This window comes from Manacus candei, unplaced genomic scaffold, assembly GCF_025592945.1.
Source record: "Manacus candei isolate 608988 ecotype Guabito, Panama unplaced genomic scaffold, ASM2559294v1 h1tg000052l, whole genome shotgun sequence".
In the NCBI taxonomy this organism is placed as follows: Eukaryota; Metazoa; Chordata; class Aves; order Passeriformes; family Pipridae; genus Manacus; species Manacus candei.
In genome coordinates, this window is record NW_026138100.1 from 1,432,250 (window position 1) to 1,448,397 (window position 16,148).

The 16,148-nt window shown below is 39.2% G+C and overlaps 2 protein-coding genes across 3 annotated transcripts in view; one reads left to right on the forward strand and one right to left on the reverse strand.

Moving 5' to 3' along the window:
* The window catches only part of SYTL3 (synaptotagmin like 3), a 32,672-nt gene extending 22,400 nt beyond the window's left edge, over positions 1–10,272 (reverse strand). Inside the window, exons 1-6 of one of the 2 annotated variants that reach the window (XM_051801566.1) lie at positions 9,571–10,272; positions 8,598–8,629; positions 7,635–8,124; positions 3,500–4,047; positions 1,886–2,101; positions 419–483 (exon numbers count right to left, since the gene is read on the reverse strand). In XM_051801566.1, coding sequence (XP_051657526.1) covers positions 419–483; positions 1,886–2,101; positions 3,500–3,609 — 391 coding nt within the window. In that variant the 5' untranslated portion in view covers positions 3,610–4,047; positions 7,635–8,124; positions 8,598–8,629; positions 9,571–10,272. Of the gene's footprint in view, positions 1–418; positions 484–1,885; positions 2,102–3,499; positions 5,134–7,634; positions 8,125–8,597; positions 8,630–9,570 lie in introns of those variants that run through there. The other variant, XM_051801567.1, reaches the window with a different exon arrangement.
* Positions 10,273–10,304: 32 nt separating this feature from the next.
* On the forward strand, positions 10,305–15,559 carry DYNLT1 (dynein light chain Tctex-type 1). Its single transcript, XM_051801584.1, has 5 exons — positions 10,305–10,443; positions 13,189–13,230; positions 14,415–14,538; positions 14,749–14,826; positions 15,141–15,559. Exons 1-5 carry the CDS (start codon positions 10,417–10,419, stop codon positions 15,209–15,211), a joined length of 342 nt encoding a protein of 113 aa, XP_051657544.1. The 5' UTR covers positions 10,305–10,416; the 3' UTR covers positions 15,212–15,559.
* The last annotated feature ends 589 nt before the right edge of the window (positions 15,560–16,148 follow it).

Genomic DNA, 16,148 nt, shown 5'->3' on the forward strand with positions numbered 1-16,148 from the left:
TTCTTCCATTCCATCATTTCTTTCAGGTTTAGAACTTTCTCAGTGGAAACAACTGAAGTTTTAACTTTGACAAATGATGGATGCAAGATCATTTCCTTCCTGAATTTATACTTTAACGTTTCTATATTTGCTTTATGTCATTGTATTTCTTAGAAGTCTTACACACTCAATAATTCAAAGTGATATGGTCAGCAATCTTCTTATTACTCAAACAAAATAAGTTATACTTTAAAATGCATCCCGCTGTTTTGTGTTCATGTTTTATTTAGTGCAGAGACAGATGCACTGAATGGCAATTTTTGATACATCTCTCATCAAATGGAAGAAACATTAAATACAGTGGCAGACTACATTCTGTGTTTCACTTAGATGATGATTACATATTACATAGCAGCTTATGGTCTATTTCAGTGATTACCTTCACCTGGATATTTCTTTGCTCGTTCCTCAAAGAACCATTCACCAGCCTTTACTTTAACATCTCTGAAAAACAATGAAAAGATATTTGAATCATCATGTTCCCAGGTGCCTTTCTTCAAATGTTTGGTAACTATTTAACAATACAAAAACTTTTTCAATCCTACCATAAAACTAAGATTTCTTGACTGCTCAATCCATTGACCAGTTTTGTTGTGTGTCTGAAAAAAACAGAGGGGAGATATCCCTGGGAGGGAGTTGTTTTAGTTTTGAGGTTCTTCTGTTTGTTTTCCTTTCTGCTATGTAGGACTGCCCATGGAAAGTGATACATACTGCTCTAGGCATTGCTCTGAAGCCAGGAGTCTCAGCTCCATTCCAGTCTATACAATCAACTTGCAACACAGCCCAGGCACTTGTGCTGCCTGGCATCCTGACTGTTTACAGCTGCAGCCTACTCTGAGAAGCAGGGAACGTCAATGGTAGAGGACATGGTTCCAAGCAGAACTTGGGGCAGCTATCAGGGAGTGCTGAGCTGTCTTTTTATAAACTATAACTCTCTTCCAAACTGTAGAAAATTACTTCAAACCAGTACAAATTTGTTTAGTTTAAGACCAGTACCTTGCCTTATATTTCCCACTATTCTAATCTCATTTTTCCACCTTCAGAGAGAGTGAGGTGGTGGATTAATCTTGTGTTGGCATAAAGTAAATTTTCATCCAAATCCTCACCCTTTGTACAGGAATATATATCATCCAGCACAGCTTTTGACTAATTTCCAAAACTATCATTCTTTGCCTACATATTATTTTTCATCAAAAGTGGAAATATTCTAAAATATTTGGTTTAGAAAGATTCTAAGAGATAAAATGGACTATGAAGGAATATCTTGATATAAAAATTGTACCAATATAGTAAAAGAAAGATTGTTTTCTGTGTCCTGTAAAACAAAACTAAGATGATATAGTAACAGAAAATCCTAATAGTGGTTTTTTGCTTTTTAAATTTTTATAAAACATGACTACTTAGTATTTATCAATCCAGGTTCCTCACTCCTGTAGTAAAAGGCAGAAAATAATGATTAGGAAATTGTTGAGAAATTGGCTATACTACAAAGCACAGCACTTTCAGCAGCTTGTTAGGATGCACTGGTTCAATATTGAGTCAGGGGAAGGAGTTCTCTCTATGGTTTAGACTGTTGCTATGCTTTGCTGCTATCGTCTTTGCCCCACTACCTCTGGCTTACCTTGAAGATCCATTTTGCTAAACACAGGAAAGGAAATCCTGACTATGTGAAGTATAGCACAAAGTTCCCACCGATTTCATTGCTACCAGGACTCCAGCCAACATTTTCATTACGCCAGAGGTTTCGTTTCACTAATTGTTTAAGCAACAGATGCAAAAAACCAGTGGGCATCCATTGGATGACCAGTGTAAAACAGCACTTATCCAAACCAGTAAAGTTTCTTACCCATGAGCATAACAAATGGTGCATTTCCAAAGGCAGGGATTTAGGCAGACACGGCATTCAGAGCATACTCGATGACTGCAGCCATTGCATACTGCCCCTCTGTTCATCAACAACCCGAGAGGTTTCTGACAGCGAGCACAAGATCTCTCCTGATATTCATGGCTTACATTTTTTGCCCCTTTCCACCGAAGCTGCTGTAGATGCAGTTTCAGTTTCCTAACCCCCCAGGTAAAAAGAAAGAAAAAAGAAAAATTTTAAAAATTAAATAGACCAAAATCCTCGTGAAAGTGAGCTAATACCCTGGTTGTGCAATACCATTACTAGTGGGAGATAGGCCCTCAAGTGTGACCTCAGTTAAGCACTGTCTGAAGGCATCCACACACAGCATTTTTGCAGTGTGACTGTATGTGACCAGAATTGTGCAACTAACAGAGAAATAATTTAGTATAAATGGGGTTCTGATCATGTTAGGTGTTCTCAAAGCAGGGCATTGAAATCGTGTATGCGGGTGATTACGCATTGATCTACAAAAACTGAGACTAAATGGTGCTCCCTTTCATTTGATTTTTTTTTATCATATTTATTCAAGAATCAGATCTTCTATCAAGTAAAAATACTCATAACAAATGCATCACCTGAAAGCTAAATAAAAAACTACACTGGCCCAAAAGATCAAAACCTCTCCTTTTCATTAACTTTGCTTCCATTACATGTACGAACAATCAAGATCTGTATTTTTATCTGTTACCAACACCATCAACAATTGAAAGGGATTTTCTGATCAGTCCAGATTTTCTATATAACCCTTTACTTACTTTTCACTTAATTTTTTTCATCTAATATGCCCAGTAATACTTACATAACTGTTTGCTGTAAGCAAAGTTTAAGTTTCCACATTTAAGACACTAAAAATTTATCTTATCCACACAAATACCTTGTTTACATGGGAATGCAATGTCGCAAAGAAAGGTACAAGCTGCAAGGAAATCTTTGTCCTTGATATAAAGCAAAAAAAGTGCTGGAGAAATATCCTTTATTCTCTCCAACTGAGATACTTGCACAATGTAGTTATTTAATAAAATCCTTTTCCTGACAAATGGCACCTATTGACACTAGTAACAACCTCTGAAACATCATTGTGTGCTTGCCACCTGTTGTGTGTGAGAAGGGACAGTGATGGATTTAGCACAGTGAGCAGGTATCCAATGATTCTTAACTCCAGTATTGGCACAACTTAAGTTAAATAATCTAGCCAAAGATCTGAACGTGTTCTGTGTTACTAGGACTATATATGTATACATAGGAACATGACAAGAATGCCATAAGGCCTTCATAGAAAAAGTACAGGCAGCAACTGAACTTTCTATGAAGGCTGAAAGGAAAATTAATCCAGTATGTTATTCATAGAACAGTATTTGCTCATCTTTAATGTAGAGTCAGTGGAATGGTAAATTTAAGAGAGTCTGGATAATCCTTGGTTTTCCCAAAGAATAAAAAAGCATTAGGTAACAAGAAGTTATAAAAAGGAGTACACTTGGAAGGACAAAGTAGAATAATAGTACTTCAGAAAAAAAAAAAAGGAACAGAATACAGGAATAGGGGAGGAGCACATACCTTATTCTTTCCTCTTCTGTTTTTCTCACCATCTCATCACGGTACAAGACTTCCAAAACAGCCTCTCGCTCCAATTCCTTAAGGAAGTTCAAATTAAATTCACAGGCCATTTTCTCCAAATTTCACTTGTTCTGTAGACTCCTATCCTATGGGTTCTAGTATATCCAGAACAATGTTCTGGGTGTTAACTAAGTGCCTGTGCTCTTACTCAATTGGTGATGTGTTTGACTGTGTCATGCCCTTGAAGAGAAAAATGACTGTCTGTCTTCACACAAACCATCACTTCTCTGTAAACCAGAGAATATGAACAGTTATCAAGATCACAGCAATCTTGACTTTTTCATGTCCTTAAACTTCCTGTTCTTTTCTTTTTTTATTTTTTTTTCCACTGAAAGTAGTTCCAAAAGAGATGAGAGCTTGCAGCAATGTCCCAGACAGGGCTTTAATTCCTCCAGATGGAGGGACAATATGTCAAGAAATAGTGTAAAAGAGTGAGGGGACTCGTTTGAGGTTTTTTATTTGTTTTTGTAGATATGGGATTTCTGGACCTAGGAAAAAAATGAAGAATACGTGTTATTATCTCTTCTTTCCAAGACATTTAAAATAGTATGTGAAGAACACATTTTGCTACACTCAAATCTTTCATACACTAATTCAGATACAGGAGAGGTTTTAAGACAGTCCTGTTCTTCAAAGAGTCTCACCATAATGTCCATTAACACTCAGGTACATATCTTTGCATTTTTTGTACAGTTAAAATAAAATAATCAATAAAAAAGTTTAAATTAGTTCTGACCACAGGCCTGTAGGTCCCATGACTGGAAAAGTCATAGTCCTTGTGACAAAATTTTTGAGGAAAAAAATGCCCCTTTCTGATCTCATTTTATTGAAAAGACAAAACATCACAAAACTAAGAGGAGAGACATCTCTAAGAGTCATTTTTATCAATTACCTATGTCTTTTAAGTCTAGATAAACAGTCTAATAACAAATAATGCTATTCTCTTTGTTAATACACTGAAACAGTAAAAAGTTATTATTTTCATCTCAGTGCACTAACAATTTTGGCCCCAAACCAAAGAAGTTCATGTACAAGCATATGAGAAGTGTAAAATTAAAACAGAATCCCAACTGTAGTTTGAATGTATTCTGTGATCTTCATTTTTGCAGAACCTCCACCAAAATATAAAACAGTTTTAATATACTTCACAGCAAAGCCAAGAGAGAGAATGGTTATTCAATCCAAACCAGCTTGCACACCACATTCATTTTCAGTACTACTGTCTGGCATCTAGTGCCTATTACAAGAAATGTAAGATAATTCTACTTACGGTACACAAAATGTTAAAGATGTGTACATGAAAGCTGGTTAAGCATTTCAAACTTAATCTGGAGTAAATACACAGAGTCAGGCTCTAGGAAAAGGGTCTAGATGCTAGGTCAGAAGAGTAAAGCTTTCCCAAGGCAGTTACTAATGTTTCACTGATGGACCTCAGCTGAGAATCTGAACAACCATCTGTACTGCTGACACAATGTTGATTGCGTTATTTTAAAATGCAATACTGAGTTTAATTTAAAAAAAGAAACAACTGAAAACCTAAACAAACAAACCCTCACCCACTAAAACTTCATATATATATATATATATAGTGACAATGTATTTTTGTCAGTGCAGGTAATTATTTCACATGCAGCTTGCTCCAAATACTTAATTTATAGTTACCTAATTTCCCACCAAAAAAAGCAGAAGGTGATAACATGTATTTATAAACAGCAAGCATTCCATTCCTGTATGTTGTGTTCTTTTTTTTTTTGTAAAACCCTTCAGACACCAAAAGTTGAAAGCATTTCACAGAAGCAGTGTTAAAAGGGGAAAAAAAAAAAGAGATTGGTTTCCTGTGCAAACAAAAGAGACAGAGATAGGCATAATCATATTTTATTTCCTTACCAACTGCAATTTCACAGGAAATTACTCATTTGAAACATAGAAAGCTTGAACAATTTTTTAACACAATATACGTCACTTTCAAAGGCCCCTACATCCTTCAACTGCTTTCAGGGCACAAAGTTTTCCATATATCAAGACCGTTTTGAGAAATGAGTTTCAGAGGACACAGAATTTTACTTAGAGATGCACAAAACAAACAAACAAACCATTAGTTTCAGCTATTCAAACTTGCACAGATTTTAACACTGTGATGGAAGGATGAGCTTAGACCCTCCCCTTATTTCTAATTTGTCTTGCTCAAAGTTATTCCCCCTGGGAGACACAGTTTCTGCCTAAGCCAGGGCAGGATTTTCCAGAAGTGCATTCAATCTCAGCCTCTTGTTGATACTGCAAACATCAAAACCAGCTGATTTAATATGTTACACTCCATACCCTATTCATAGTGATCAATCACAAGCACTCAATCTAATGCCAACAGGGAGCAGGATGGAAAGACTAGAATCATCTTCTGGTACTAAGCAATGGAACAAATTTACTGCAGAGCAAAGTGCCAGGGCCCTCCATCCTGCAGCATTTGCCCTGTGCAGAGAGGGAAAAAGCCACCATGGCTCTCTCACCGCTGGGCAAGGTCAGCACACACTGTAGACAAAGCTTAAAATTCATCATGCAGCCAGCAGCTCTAGCAATATTGCACCTGCACACTTCTACAGTTGTTGGTTTTTTAATCTTCATGAAGATTTCAACTCTGGCAATCATTGTGTTCTGACAATTTTTCTTGCACATCCAAAGGTAACTTAAAATCTGACTTTATGATGAGGTAGCTCTCAGAATAAACAAAGTATTATAAAAGCATTATAACCCCTGAAATGGGAGATAATTCTTGGCCCCACAACAGACTTGAACTTGTAATAATCCCACAGAAGTGTTCAAATTGGACTGTAAAGCTCTCTACCACTGCAAAAAAAGAGCTTTTCTCTTACACCAAAGCTGTCTGCATTAGATTAGGTTTTTGGCAGTAATAAAGAAGTGTCTTCAGTAATGGCCCTCTTTGACAGGAAGAAACAACATTATAAACCTTCGCAGATGCCCTCCTTTCTTGTTGACTCATTGAATCCAGTTAGCTAGTTGTTTTACATGGTCAGTTAACCTCAAAGCTGAGCATCTTCTACATAAAACCAAAAATAGCAGCAACCTCTTTAGTAAATACCATGACAATTCTTCCTTTTCAGCACAAAGTTCACATTAAAATAATACTTGAAGGGAATATGTTAATTACGTGTTTATTATTATTACATTTTATTTTAAATTATAGATGGATCAGTAGCTTTTTGAAAATATCATATGAAATCTCAAAGCCAATATAAGGGAGAAGGAATAACCAACATGGCTATACCTTAGGAGAAGAAGACATGAATGCACTGAGTGCAATCTCAAAAAAATATACTTTTTTCTTTTATATCAGCCTAAAATAGTATATAGTTATGTAACTGAAGATAAATCAAGAGGTCTATCTAACACAAGATTAAGTTTGCAAAAGGTAACTTATTAAGTTTTTAAACTTAGAAACGCCTGACTTAGCAAGCCTTTCCTCAAAGCAATTTTACATGTAATGTATTATTGATTTCCTTTCAGATCCTTAAGCATTAGCAAAATAATGACAATTAAATAAGTATAAATAAACTAATCTTCTAAAGTGACAGTCTTCATTGACTTGAGATAATTGGATTACTTCATCCATTAACCCAGAAAATAGATGTAATACATCAGTAGCTAGGACACAGGTTAAGAAGGTTCAGGGTAAAAATGATCACAAAAGCCACTGTAATTTTTGGCTATTTTCTATTCATCTGAGGCCAATCTCATAAATTTATTCTTAGTTAAGAAAATTGCACATGTTATTCTGTACTACCTGGTTGCAACAGTTTATTTTTCACCTCCCTGCATGTGCACATGCAAATTACTTATAAGTCCTTTGATAATGCCTTACCAAAATTATATCCGTGATAACGCCCAACCCCAGAACTTAAAAGTGAAAATAAAAACAAACAACAAAACCCAACACAAACAATTACGTTCCAGTTGTGGCTTTTCCGTTATACCTTTGCAGTTTGAAAAACATCATGCAAGTAGGTAAAAATGCATCCCTCTGTGCAATATCATATAGAATGGATTAAAACGATGTGCTTACCTCTTCAGCACCCCCCAAAGAAAGACACACGGAAGTAAACTGCTTTTAAAAGATGAGTAGCACTCTTATTGTTTAATTATCTTTTCTTAAAGAAAACTGGTGGCTGTTCTCCACTCCCTTTCCTTCCTTTGGGCACTGATATTACTGATGTATGTTCAGAGAAGCATCTCCAAAACAGCTAAAAGGAAATGCACTCAATAAAGAGCTCTAATGTTACAAAAGCTTTTGTCAAGTCTCTGGTTTTGTTACCAGCATCAAGCAAGGAGAAGATATTAATTTTTCTAACATTAAAAACAAACCCAGCACACGAGACTATAAAAGCTGACTGATAAAATGTGCTCAGTCTTCAAGCCATACACAGGAAGAGAAGTGGCTTTGAGTTCTACATAGTTTCTTTTTCTGATACTATAGATGTGAAAATGCTTCTAACCACAATGGCTCTAGGACTTGCACAGAAAACTTGTAACTTTGTATCATAAGCAGTTCTTTCCTGGAAACAAAAGTAGTTTTCTATTTAGGTCTCTATAAAAAAGCAATTAGAATAGATAAAAGTTCAAAACAATTCATTTTTATGCACCGGCAAAAAGAAGAAGGTTATTTTACCTCACAGCTGGAAATCTGATCTCAGGTAACAATTGAAAGTTAAAATATTATTTGGATTGGATATCCCAATTCAGTGTATTACAGAACTAAGTGTGGGTAATGAAGTTCAAAATTACATCCCAATTATTTCCAAGTCTGGCAAATAAAAGAGGCTATTCTTACAGGACAATCTCCTTTCTTGTTCTTGGCTCTAACAAACTGTATGTACAACACAGAAGCACTCTTAGTGTTTCAAGTATTTTAAGATTCCTTATTTCTAGTTAAAATTAAACAAAGCACAGCAATTCTATTCATATGGCAAAGTTTAAGAGCCTGCATTTTTATAGTCTCATGAAGTTAAATAGGTTCAAACATTCCCACCTGTGTTTGTCAAGTTTAATCACCTTCTTCAGCTGTATCATGGAAGGAAAGCAACCGTTAGTGGGGCACAGAACTATGCATATATGCATCATATTTGGTTAATTTGGGCCTTAACTTCAGTAAAAAGTTTAACTGAATGAAAGACCAGAACCAACCTGAGGATTCTAGCTACCCACAGTAACATCATAGTAGCATGCCAAATCCAGGCTGAGGAACATTATCCCTACCACCAGCTTTCCCTTAATGTTTCAACAAAGCCTTAATTGCCACACATGTAACTCACTGTATTTTTCCTTCTCATCCCTGGATGTGGAAAACTGTCACAGTATTTTATACATGCTAAGAATGTAACCAAATTATAGCCTTTTGTGCTTTTGTTCAAACAAGCACCACTTATTCAGCCTTTCCATAGCCCTCACCTTTCTGTCTCTGCTTCCAGCACAAGGCTTGGAGCGAGGCTGAGGGTGTGCTCAGTAGCCAGCCACAGTCCCACAGTATCCCTGCAAGATGGGCAGAGCTGGTGCTGCCTGCAGGGTGCCCACAGAGCCCCGAAGTGGGGTGATTGGTCAGGGTCTCCTTTTTCAGGAGGAACAGGGTGCAGGGCCTGACACAGGGTTGGAGACAAGGTCAAAACTGATTAGGGCAGCTGAGGCCCCATCAACAGGGCTGTAGCTCCAACAGCCTTCTTGATACAATGCCCAAAACTGGGCACAGTAGTCCTTCTGCAGCCTTACTGTAGAGAGGGCAACAGGAATGCTGCTTCCCATGTCCTGCAGGCTATGTGTCTGTTTAGATGTCCCAGGATGGCATCTTTTTTTTTTCTTCCACAGGACCTTATGACAAATTGAGATAAATTGTACCTAAACAACCCCCTACTCTATTGTCTATGAACATATACTGAGTGAGCTGACTCTGCCCCGTCTGTAATTGTAGAGCTGGTTATTCCTGCCTCACTATAACCCTTTGCACTCACACCCAGTAAGTTGTTTCTTCCTTCATCCAGACCATTTCTGCAGTTCATCCAGGCCATTCTGAGCCTGAACAGCATCTTCCACTGCTTAGAGCAGCTCTAAGAGGCTGGTAGCATCAGTAATTTGGACAATCTGTAAACACTGTACACACATGGAATCCATAAACCGTGACAAGTGTGCCCTTTAATTTTGTTGTCCTGATTCTTACTCTGTCTGTTAAAAAAATGTGATCTGCTTAGAACTGTAGGAATTCAGATATTCTTCTGTGGTGGATTGACCTTGGCTGGACATGGTGTCCACCAAAGCTGCTCTGTCACTCTCATCCTCATCTGGGTGGGGGACAGAAAATATAATGAAAGGCTCATGAGTTGAGATAATGACAGGGAGAGTTTTTCTGTATGTTTGGGCATTTTTTTGCAGTTCCTTGGCATACATGAATTCATTTTTCTGAAACGAAGGCCTCGTTTTGAAGGTCTGTCTCCAGAAACAAGGTGCAGACCCATCTCCTCTCCCAGGGAAAGAGGAAAGAACATCCCAGGGAGGGACCTCTTGCATCACTGAACACAAACGGCAAGCCATCCGTATGAAAAGCACAGCCGTGACAAGCGACCTCCCTGTCTCTCAGCCCCAGCCTTTGGGATGTTTGACAGCGCCACAGCGGTCCCACGGCAGCGCCGAGCGCCATCTCCCCACCCGGCTCCCGGCCGCTGTTGCTATGGCAACCGCGCCATCTTGGAGGGCGCTGGGTAGGAGCCCGAGCCCTGTCGGGCGCTCGGCGCGCAGGCGCAGTGCGAGCGGCGGGTGACGGGGTGTGCGTCGGTGGCGGCGCGAGCGGCTCCACCGGGAACATGGACGAGTTCCAGTCGGGAGAGGAGGTAACGGGATGGGGGGGCAGAAGTAGGACAGCTTCCCGCCTGGCGCCTTCTTTCAGGGTCGGCGGAGGGTCTCAGGCGGTGCCTGCCCGTCCTGGATCCCACCCCTCAGTGTCCTCCGCCGCCATCGCCCCGATCCCTGCCACCTTCCCTCGGGATGGAGCCGCGTGTCCCGGACAGCGGCGGGAGACGGGCCCGGCCTTTGTTCTGCCGCCCCCTCGGGAGCCGGCCCCTTGTCCGGGTGTGCGCTGGGCTCCTGTCCCCGGGCGGTGTCCGCCGCCCTCGCAGAGCTGCCGCTGCGGGGGCTCGGGGGGAACGCGGGAGGGGGGTCCTGGCTTTGTGGCTTCCCCAGCGGGATGAGGCGGTGTGCCGTGGTGGAGGGTTGCCGGTGCGGTGTAGGTGTAGGGACACTCGAGCAAGGTGTTTCTGTGCGGAAAGAGGGGTTCAAGCCCATGGTGTGCGCGTTAGAAACGCACCGATGAGGCGTCGTACCCCATTAGCAGGATTCGAAGTGGGATAAATCAAGGGTCTAATTGAGCACCCAGACAGTACTGCTCTTGCAGGAAGACAGTTTTTCTGAGCTGTGACACTGTTACTTAGCGGCGCGTTGTGGCTGTGTTAGACAATGGGGAAGCAGCGAGAGGAGCGAAGGTGTGTCAGGCTTGTGCTGGTCTGAAAGCCTTCTCCTGGTTGCCGGGCTGGGCCAGTCTTAGACATAAATAACATACATACATACTCGAAAATCATTCTTATAGATGTTTTCGAAAACGTTTTCAATAATTATTGAAGGGTAGTACTGCTTTGCAGTTTGCGTTTGTTGCCTCGGAAGCGCGCCTTTTAAACAAGGCATTTGAAATATCGTGTCTGCTTTCTTTGTGCCATAGAGGTACTGCAGGGAAATTGTAAAGCTTACAAATTTTTTAATACAAAATAGTGTTTATGCCGTCTTATTAAAAGGTGAACTGGTGGTGCTGCATTATTTGGCAACTCAGTTATAACACGTAATTCGCAAAGCTGGATATCAGAAATTTGTTCTCTTTTGTCGTCTCAGAAACGGAAGAAGATTGAAAAGTAACAGCAGCTCTAGAAGCATATTCTCAAATCTCTTTATTGTTTCAGTACAAATTAGATATTGAAATACCTTCAAGAAATTGGGTTGAATTTAAGTCATTTTACTTTGGTGAACTGTGTTTGTGCTCAATATCATGTCTGAGCAGAGTTCTAGACTTTGTGAAGAAAAAAAAATGTATATGGTTTATAATCTTGCCTGACAGCAGGCTTCATGTCTGCCAGTGTGTCTGGCATGCATATTCTTAACTTATGCTCTTTGGGACAGAGTGTTTTAATAATTGTTGCTCTTACTTGGTTAAATACACTAGTGCACCTGTAAAATTTAATACCAGGAAAATAAACGGGGCATATTAAAATTAAATCAAAGTCAAGAAGCTGAAAATAAAAGCCAGAATAAAGATAAAATAAAAAAAATTGCCACAGCACATAAAAGCTTTTTAAAATGTTGAAGTGTGCAAGCAAGCTGGTGCCTCCGAAGAGCTATAGAAAAGGAATTGCCTGCATGTCTCCTGGGATATGCTGTTTCTTCTGTCATGGAGAATGATCAGCAGCTCACATCTTTCTGAATGCCACATGTCATTGAAGCCAGCTAGGCTGTTCACCTTCTGATCAAAGATTTATGAAAGTAATGCTGAAATTCTCCTGTGCAGCTATAACTGCATCCTGCTTGCATATGTGAGTTTTGCTGTTGTTCATGTTTGTCAGCTGGAGAAGCTGACTGACCTCCCAGTGAAAACCCGGTCAACATGTGCTTGATTAGGTTCATTTTTACATCCTTAATCAGTCTTCTGAAATTAATTAGTGTGCTTTTATGTGCACTTCTTTGGCCCTGGTTTGTGAGGTGTGGCTGTGAGGTCCTCCCAGAACTGACAGTGTGGTGTGTGTCTCACCTACACACCACATGGGGTTCCCCATTAGTGCTCCCTGGCCCTGTGAGTAGGTGCCCCAGCAGTGGTGTTGGGTTGTTCAAGCCTCCTGACATGGGGGGCAAAAAGAGATGAGGGACTAAAACAAGAAAACCTACTAACCATACATGTAAATGGGTAGTAGATTTAAGATTAATAAAATGTTGGGGCCTTCTCTCTCCTGATTCCGTGTGCTTAATCTTCTCCCCAGAGCCTGAGAGAAGGCTGAAGGTCCAGCGAGCTACATTTCCCCCTTGGTTTCCAAGGGGCAGTTTTGTTCTTATCCCCAGCTGAGATTGTTATGACAGTTTTTCCTTCAGCCGAGAATTGATGTTTTGTCACACGGGTGCCCTGGAGCTGTAGGTTTCATTTAACTCCAGGCTGTGTCTGCACACTGAGCTTTTCTCTGCGAGCCCACCCTGATGTGCAGACATGCATGCTTATTGTGAAAGGAGAATACATATGTACAGAAGTACTATACACGTGATTTCAAAATGCTTCCAAGTTAAAATTTGAAAACTTTCTTGACTTAAAAGGCCAACCAATATTAGTTCATCTCTTACTTTTCATTACTTTGCTAAGAATGTTCACTTGACTGGATTAAAGGAGCCAGAGTACATATGAGCAAATAAAGGAAGACTTGGTATCTGCTGACCTAGCAGAAATCTGACAAGCATAAATTAAACTTCTAGTGCATGTTCTTAACAGATCTCGAGCTCTCTAAACAGAAGAATGTGTCAACTGATTATTTAAAATTCTACTTTTTTTGTAGGCTTCCTTTGTTGTCGATGAAGTCAGTAGCATCATTAAAGAGGTAAATTAACATTTTTGTTTTGTTGTTGTGAAACTATAGTATGTTTTATGCTGTGTGCTAAAAGAATATTCAGTAAAATCTGATAACGGATATGTAATAAATTTCTAGATAGGTTGCTCTCAAAATATAGGTAACTGTTGATATAATCAATGTAGAGACTTTAAGGAGAAATGATACCCAGCCTTAGCTGCGATATGTATCACAAATCCAAAAGATAATTAAAATAATTTCATACATACCTCTCTGGTTGAAGTGCATCCCTATTAGAATTTCGAGGGGGATATTTTATGTTAAGCCCTATAGAAATAGATTTTATGTTTCAGTAAAATAGAGGAGTTTTTTGTAGACTGCATATGCATGTTACTGTGTTCTTTCAAGATGCTTTTCTCCAAAGTGAGATCATCTTTGGAATGACTGAACTATTCTTGTTGCTAAGAAACATGAATATTCTGTCTAGAAAATTTCCAGAGGGATTTGGAATTTCTCTTGTAAACTAGTGCAATCTTTTTCTTGTTGCAAAACAACTCTTTTGGTCAGACTCTGTAAATTGAATACATATGCTTTAATACATGCTCCTGTCTCTTCTGAATTTGAAATAATTGTGGTTATTTTTAAAACAATTTCTGTGATGAAAAATGTGTCAGTGAAAAACATGTAGCTTTAACATACTTTTATTTCTATCTTAAAGGGGAAACTATCCTCATAAGTAAAATGGATTATTTGGCTGAAGGCTTATGCTCTGTTAGTAACCAGCAACTACACGGGTCTTTTGTTTTAATTTTGGGTTTGTTTCCCAAAAATGATTCTGCTGAAAAATCTGAATTTCATTTCCATAGAAGAATATGTGTGAATGAGCCATTGTCATGTGCATTTCTTCATTCTCTTCAGGACTGTTTAAATGCCTTCAGACCCTTTTCATAACTGGCTGCAGGACATTATGGTAGAAATTACAAATAGTCTGAATGTCACAAAATGACAGAGGATGGAATCTATGATGCCTGGCTCAGATTCCTGGCTCAGACTCTGACCTGCAAGTTTATAATAATTAAAAACAGTTCCAACAGCCAGTGTGGACCAGCAGTATTTAGGATTTTTCTGTGGGTATGGGGTCCACGTTGCAATGGGTTCGTGGGTGCCTTGTAGCTGAACCCGGTGCAGCTTCTTTATGTGTGTGTCCCCAACAGGCCATAGAGGGTGCGATAGGTGGCAATGCCTACCAGCACAGCAAGGTGAACCAGTGGACAACAGGTGTGGTGGAACAGACACTGAGCCAACTCACAAAGCTGGGAAAGCCCTTCAAGTACATCGGTGAGTTCAACTTTCTCTTTTCAGTGAAAGCTGGTGCAGTCAAGTGTACTACTGTGTGGGAGAAGATCTTTGGCAAAACCCATGTCTGTACACTGCTCCTAAGCATGCATATGTGTGTGTGTGTATGTGTATGCTTTGCTGAGCAAAAGGTAGCTGAATGTTAACTAATGTTAGTGATAAATTAATAAAAGCTTCTCTACTGTCTAACAGTGACCTGTGTGATTATGCAAAAGAATGGTGCTGGGCTACATACAGCAAGCTCTTGCTTCTGGGACAACTCCAGTGATGGTAAGGAGCGTGACTGTTGGATTTTTCAACTTGCAGCTTTAATGCCAGTCTCTTTAAGACTAGGCAGCATACTTTTCTTTTTTTCTAAGTGCCGTAGCTTTGGAGGAATAGCAAACTTTTTGGTATTTTTTCCATTTGGCTGTGATCCTAATTGGGCTATATATGAATAGAATCTCTAAGAACGCTTAGCTGTTGCAAAAGCTTCATCTTAAAGATTCTTAAAGTAAACAGTTATAAAGATGCATATAGGGGCATGCATTTAATCACTGTAATGATTAATCTTCTGTTTCTAAAACTCTTTTTTGTATTTGTAGGAACCTGCACTGTGAGATGGGAGAATAAGACCATGTACTGTATTGTCAGTGCCTTTGGACTTGCAATATAATTGCCTTGAAATCGTTCATCCTTCTCTTTTCTATTCCAGCACTTGATTCCACCTCCACTCAAACTGTGAATACCTGAACAACTTGTTTTTAATGTATTTTTAAAGTAACTTTTCTTCAAACGTAGAAATATGAGAACATGCTGTTACATGGTTTATGTTTGTACCTAGTATCCTACCAGTGTTTCTATACTTTCTTATCACTTCAAAACTTCTCTCCAAGGTGCTAATACTGAAATCTGCTGCAGTGTAAACACTTTCTCTAGATTTCTTTTTTAAGACCAATATAAATGAGACACTCATTTTCACACTTTGTATTCTTGGTTAGCATTAAATTATTGAAATTCATAACCATTGGTGTGACTCATTTAAACTTTGTTATTGAAAAAAAGTTCCAGTTCTTTTAATTCTCTTCAAGGTAGTTCAGGTACATATCAGAATACAAAGCACTTTCATAAATTTGCGAAGTCACTACAAAGTTGCAGGAAAATTAGAGTATCAGAAAGTAACTTGACTGCATTTTTGGGACCTATTTAATCTGACTGTATGGTGTTTAGGGCATGGAACGATAACAGAAATAACTATCTTCACTGAACAAAGACAGATAAGAAATTTTTCACATTCTAGAAGTGCTCAGTTCCCTGGTTCACTTCTGCAGCCAGTTACATGTGTCAAGTAGGTCTTGAACTTACTTGATTTTGCTGAGAGTGAGTGTGACTGAGTTCTGGTATTTAGTGAAACGTGATACTTTCTGAAAGGGGAAGAAACTGCCCTGAGGCAAGGTGACTAAATAACACGTGAATAAGTCTCCTGCCTTCTAGAGTAAAGTTGCAGAGGAATAACAAGTAAAACAAGTTTTCAGGTTTGGATAAGGTTTTGTCAGCCAATTAAAGAAATGGGAGCATGCTATGAATTTCAGGAAGCCTCTGTGAACTGCTAT

What these genes read in the sequence shown, in the direction of transcription:
- DYNLT1 (XM_051801584.1), top strand. Translation starts at nt 10,417, where the DNA reads ATGGACGAGTTCCAGTCGGGAGAGGAG. An exon ending in AGTTCCAGTCGGGAGAGGAG is followed by an intron (nt 10,444 to 13,188) that starts GTAACGGGATGG and finishes CTTTTTTTGTAG; the next exon opens with GCTTCCTTTGTTGTCGATGA. An exon ending in AAAGCCCTTCAAGTACATCG is followed by an intron (nt 14,539 to 14,748) that starts GTGAGTTCAACT and finishes ACTGTCTAACAG; the next exon opens with TGACCTGTGTGATTATGCAA.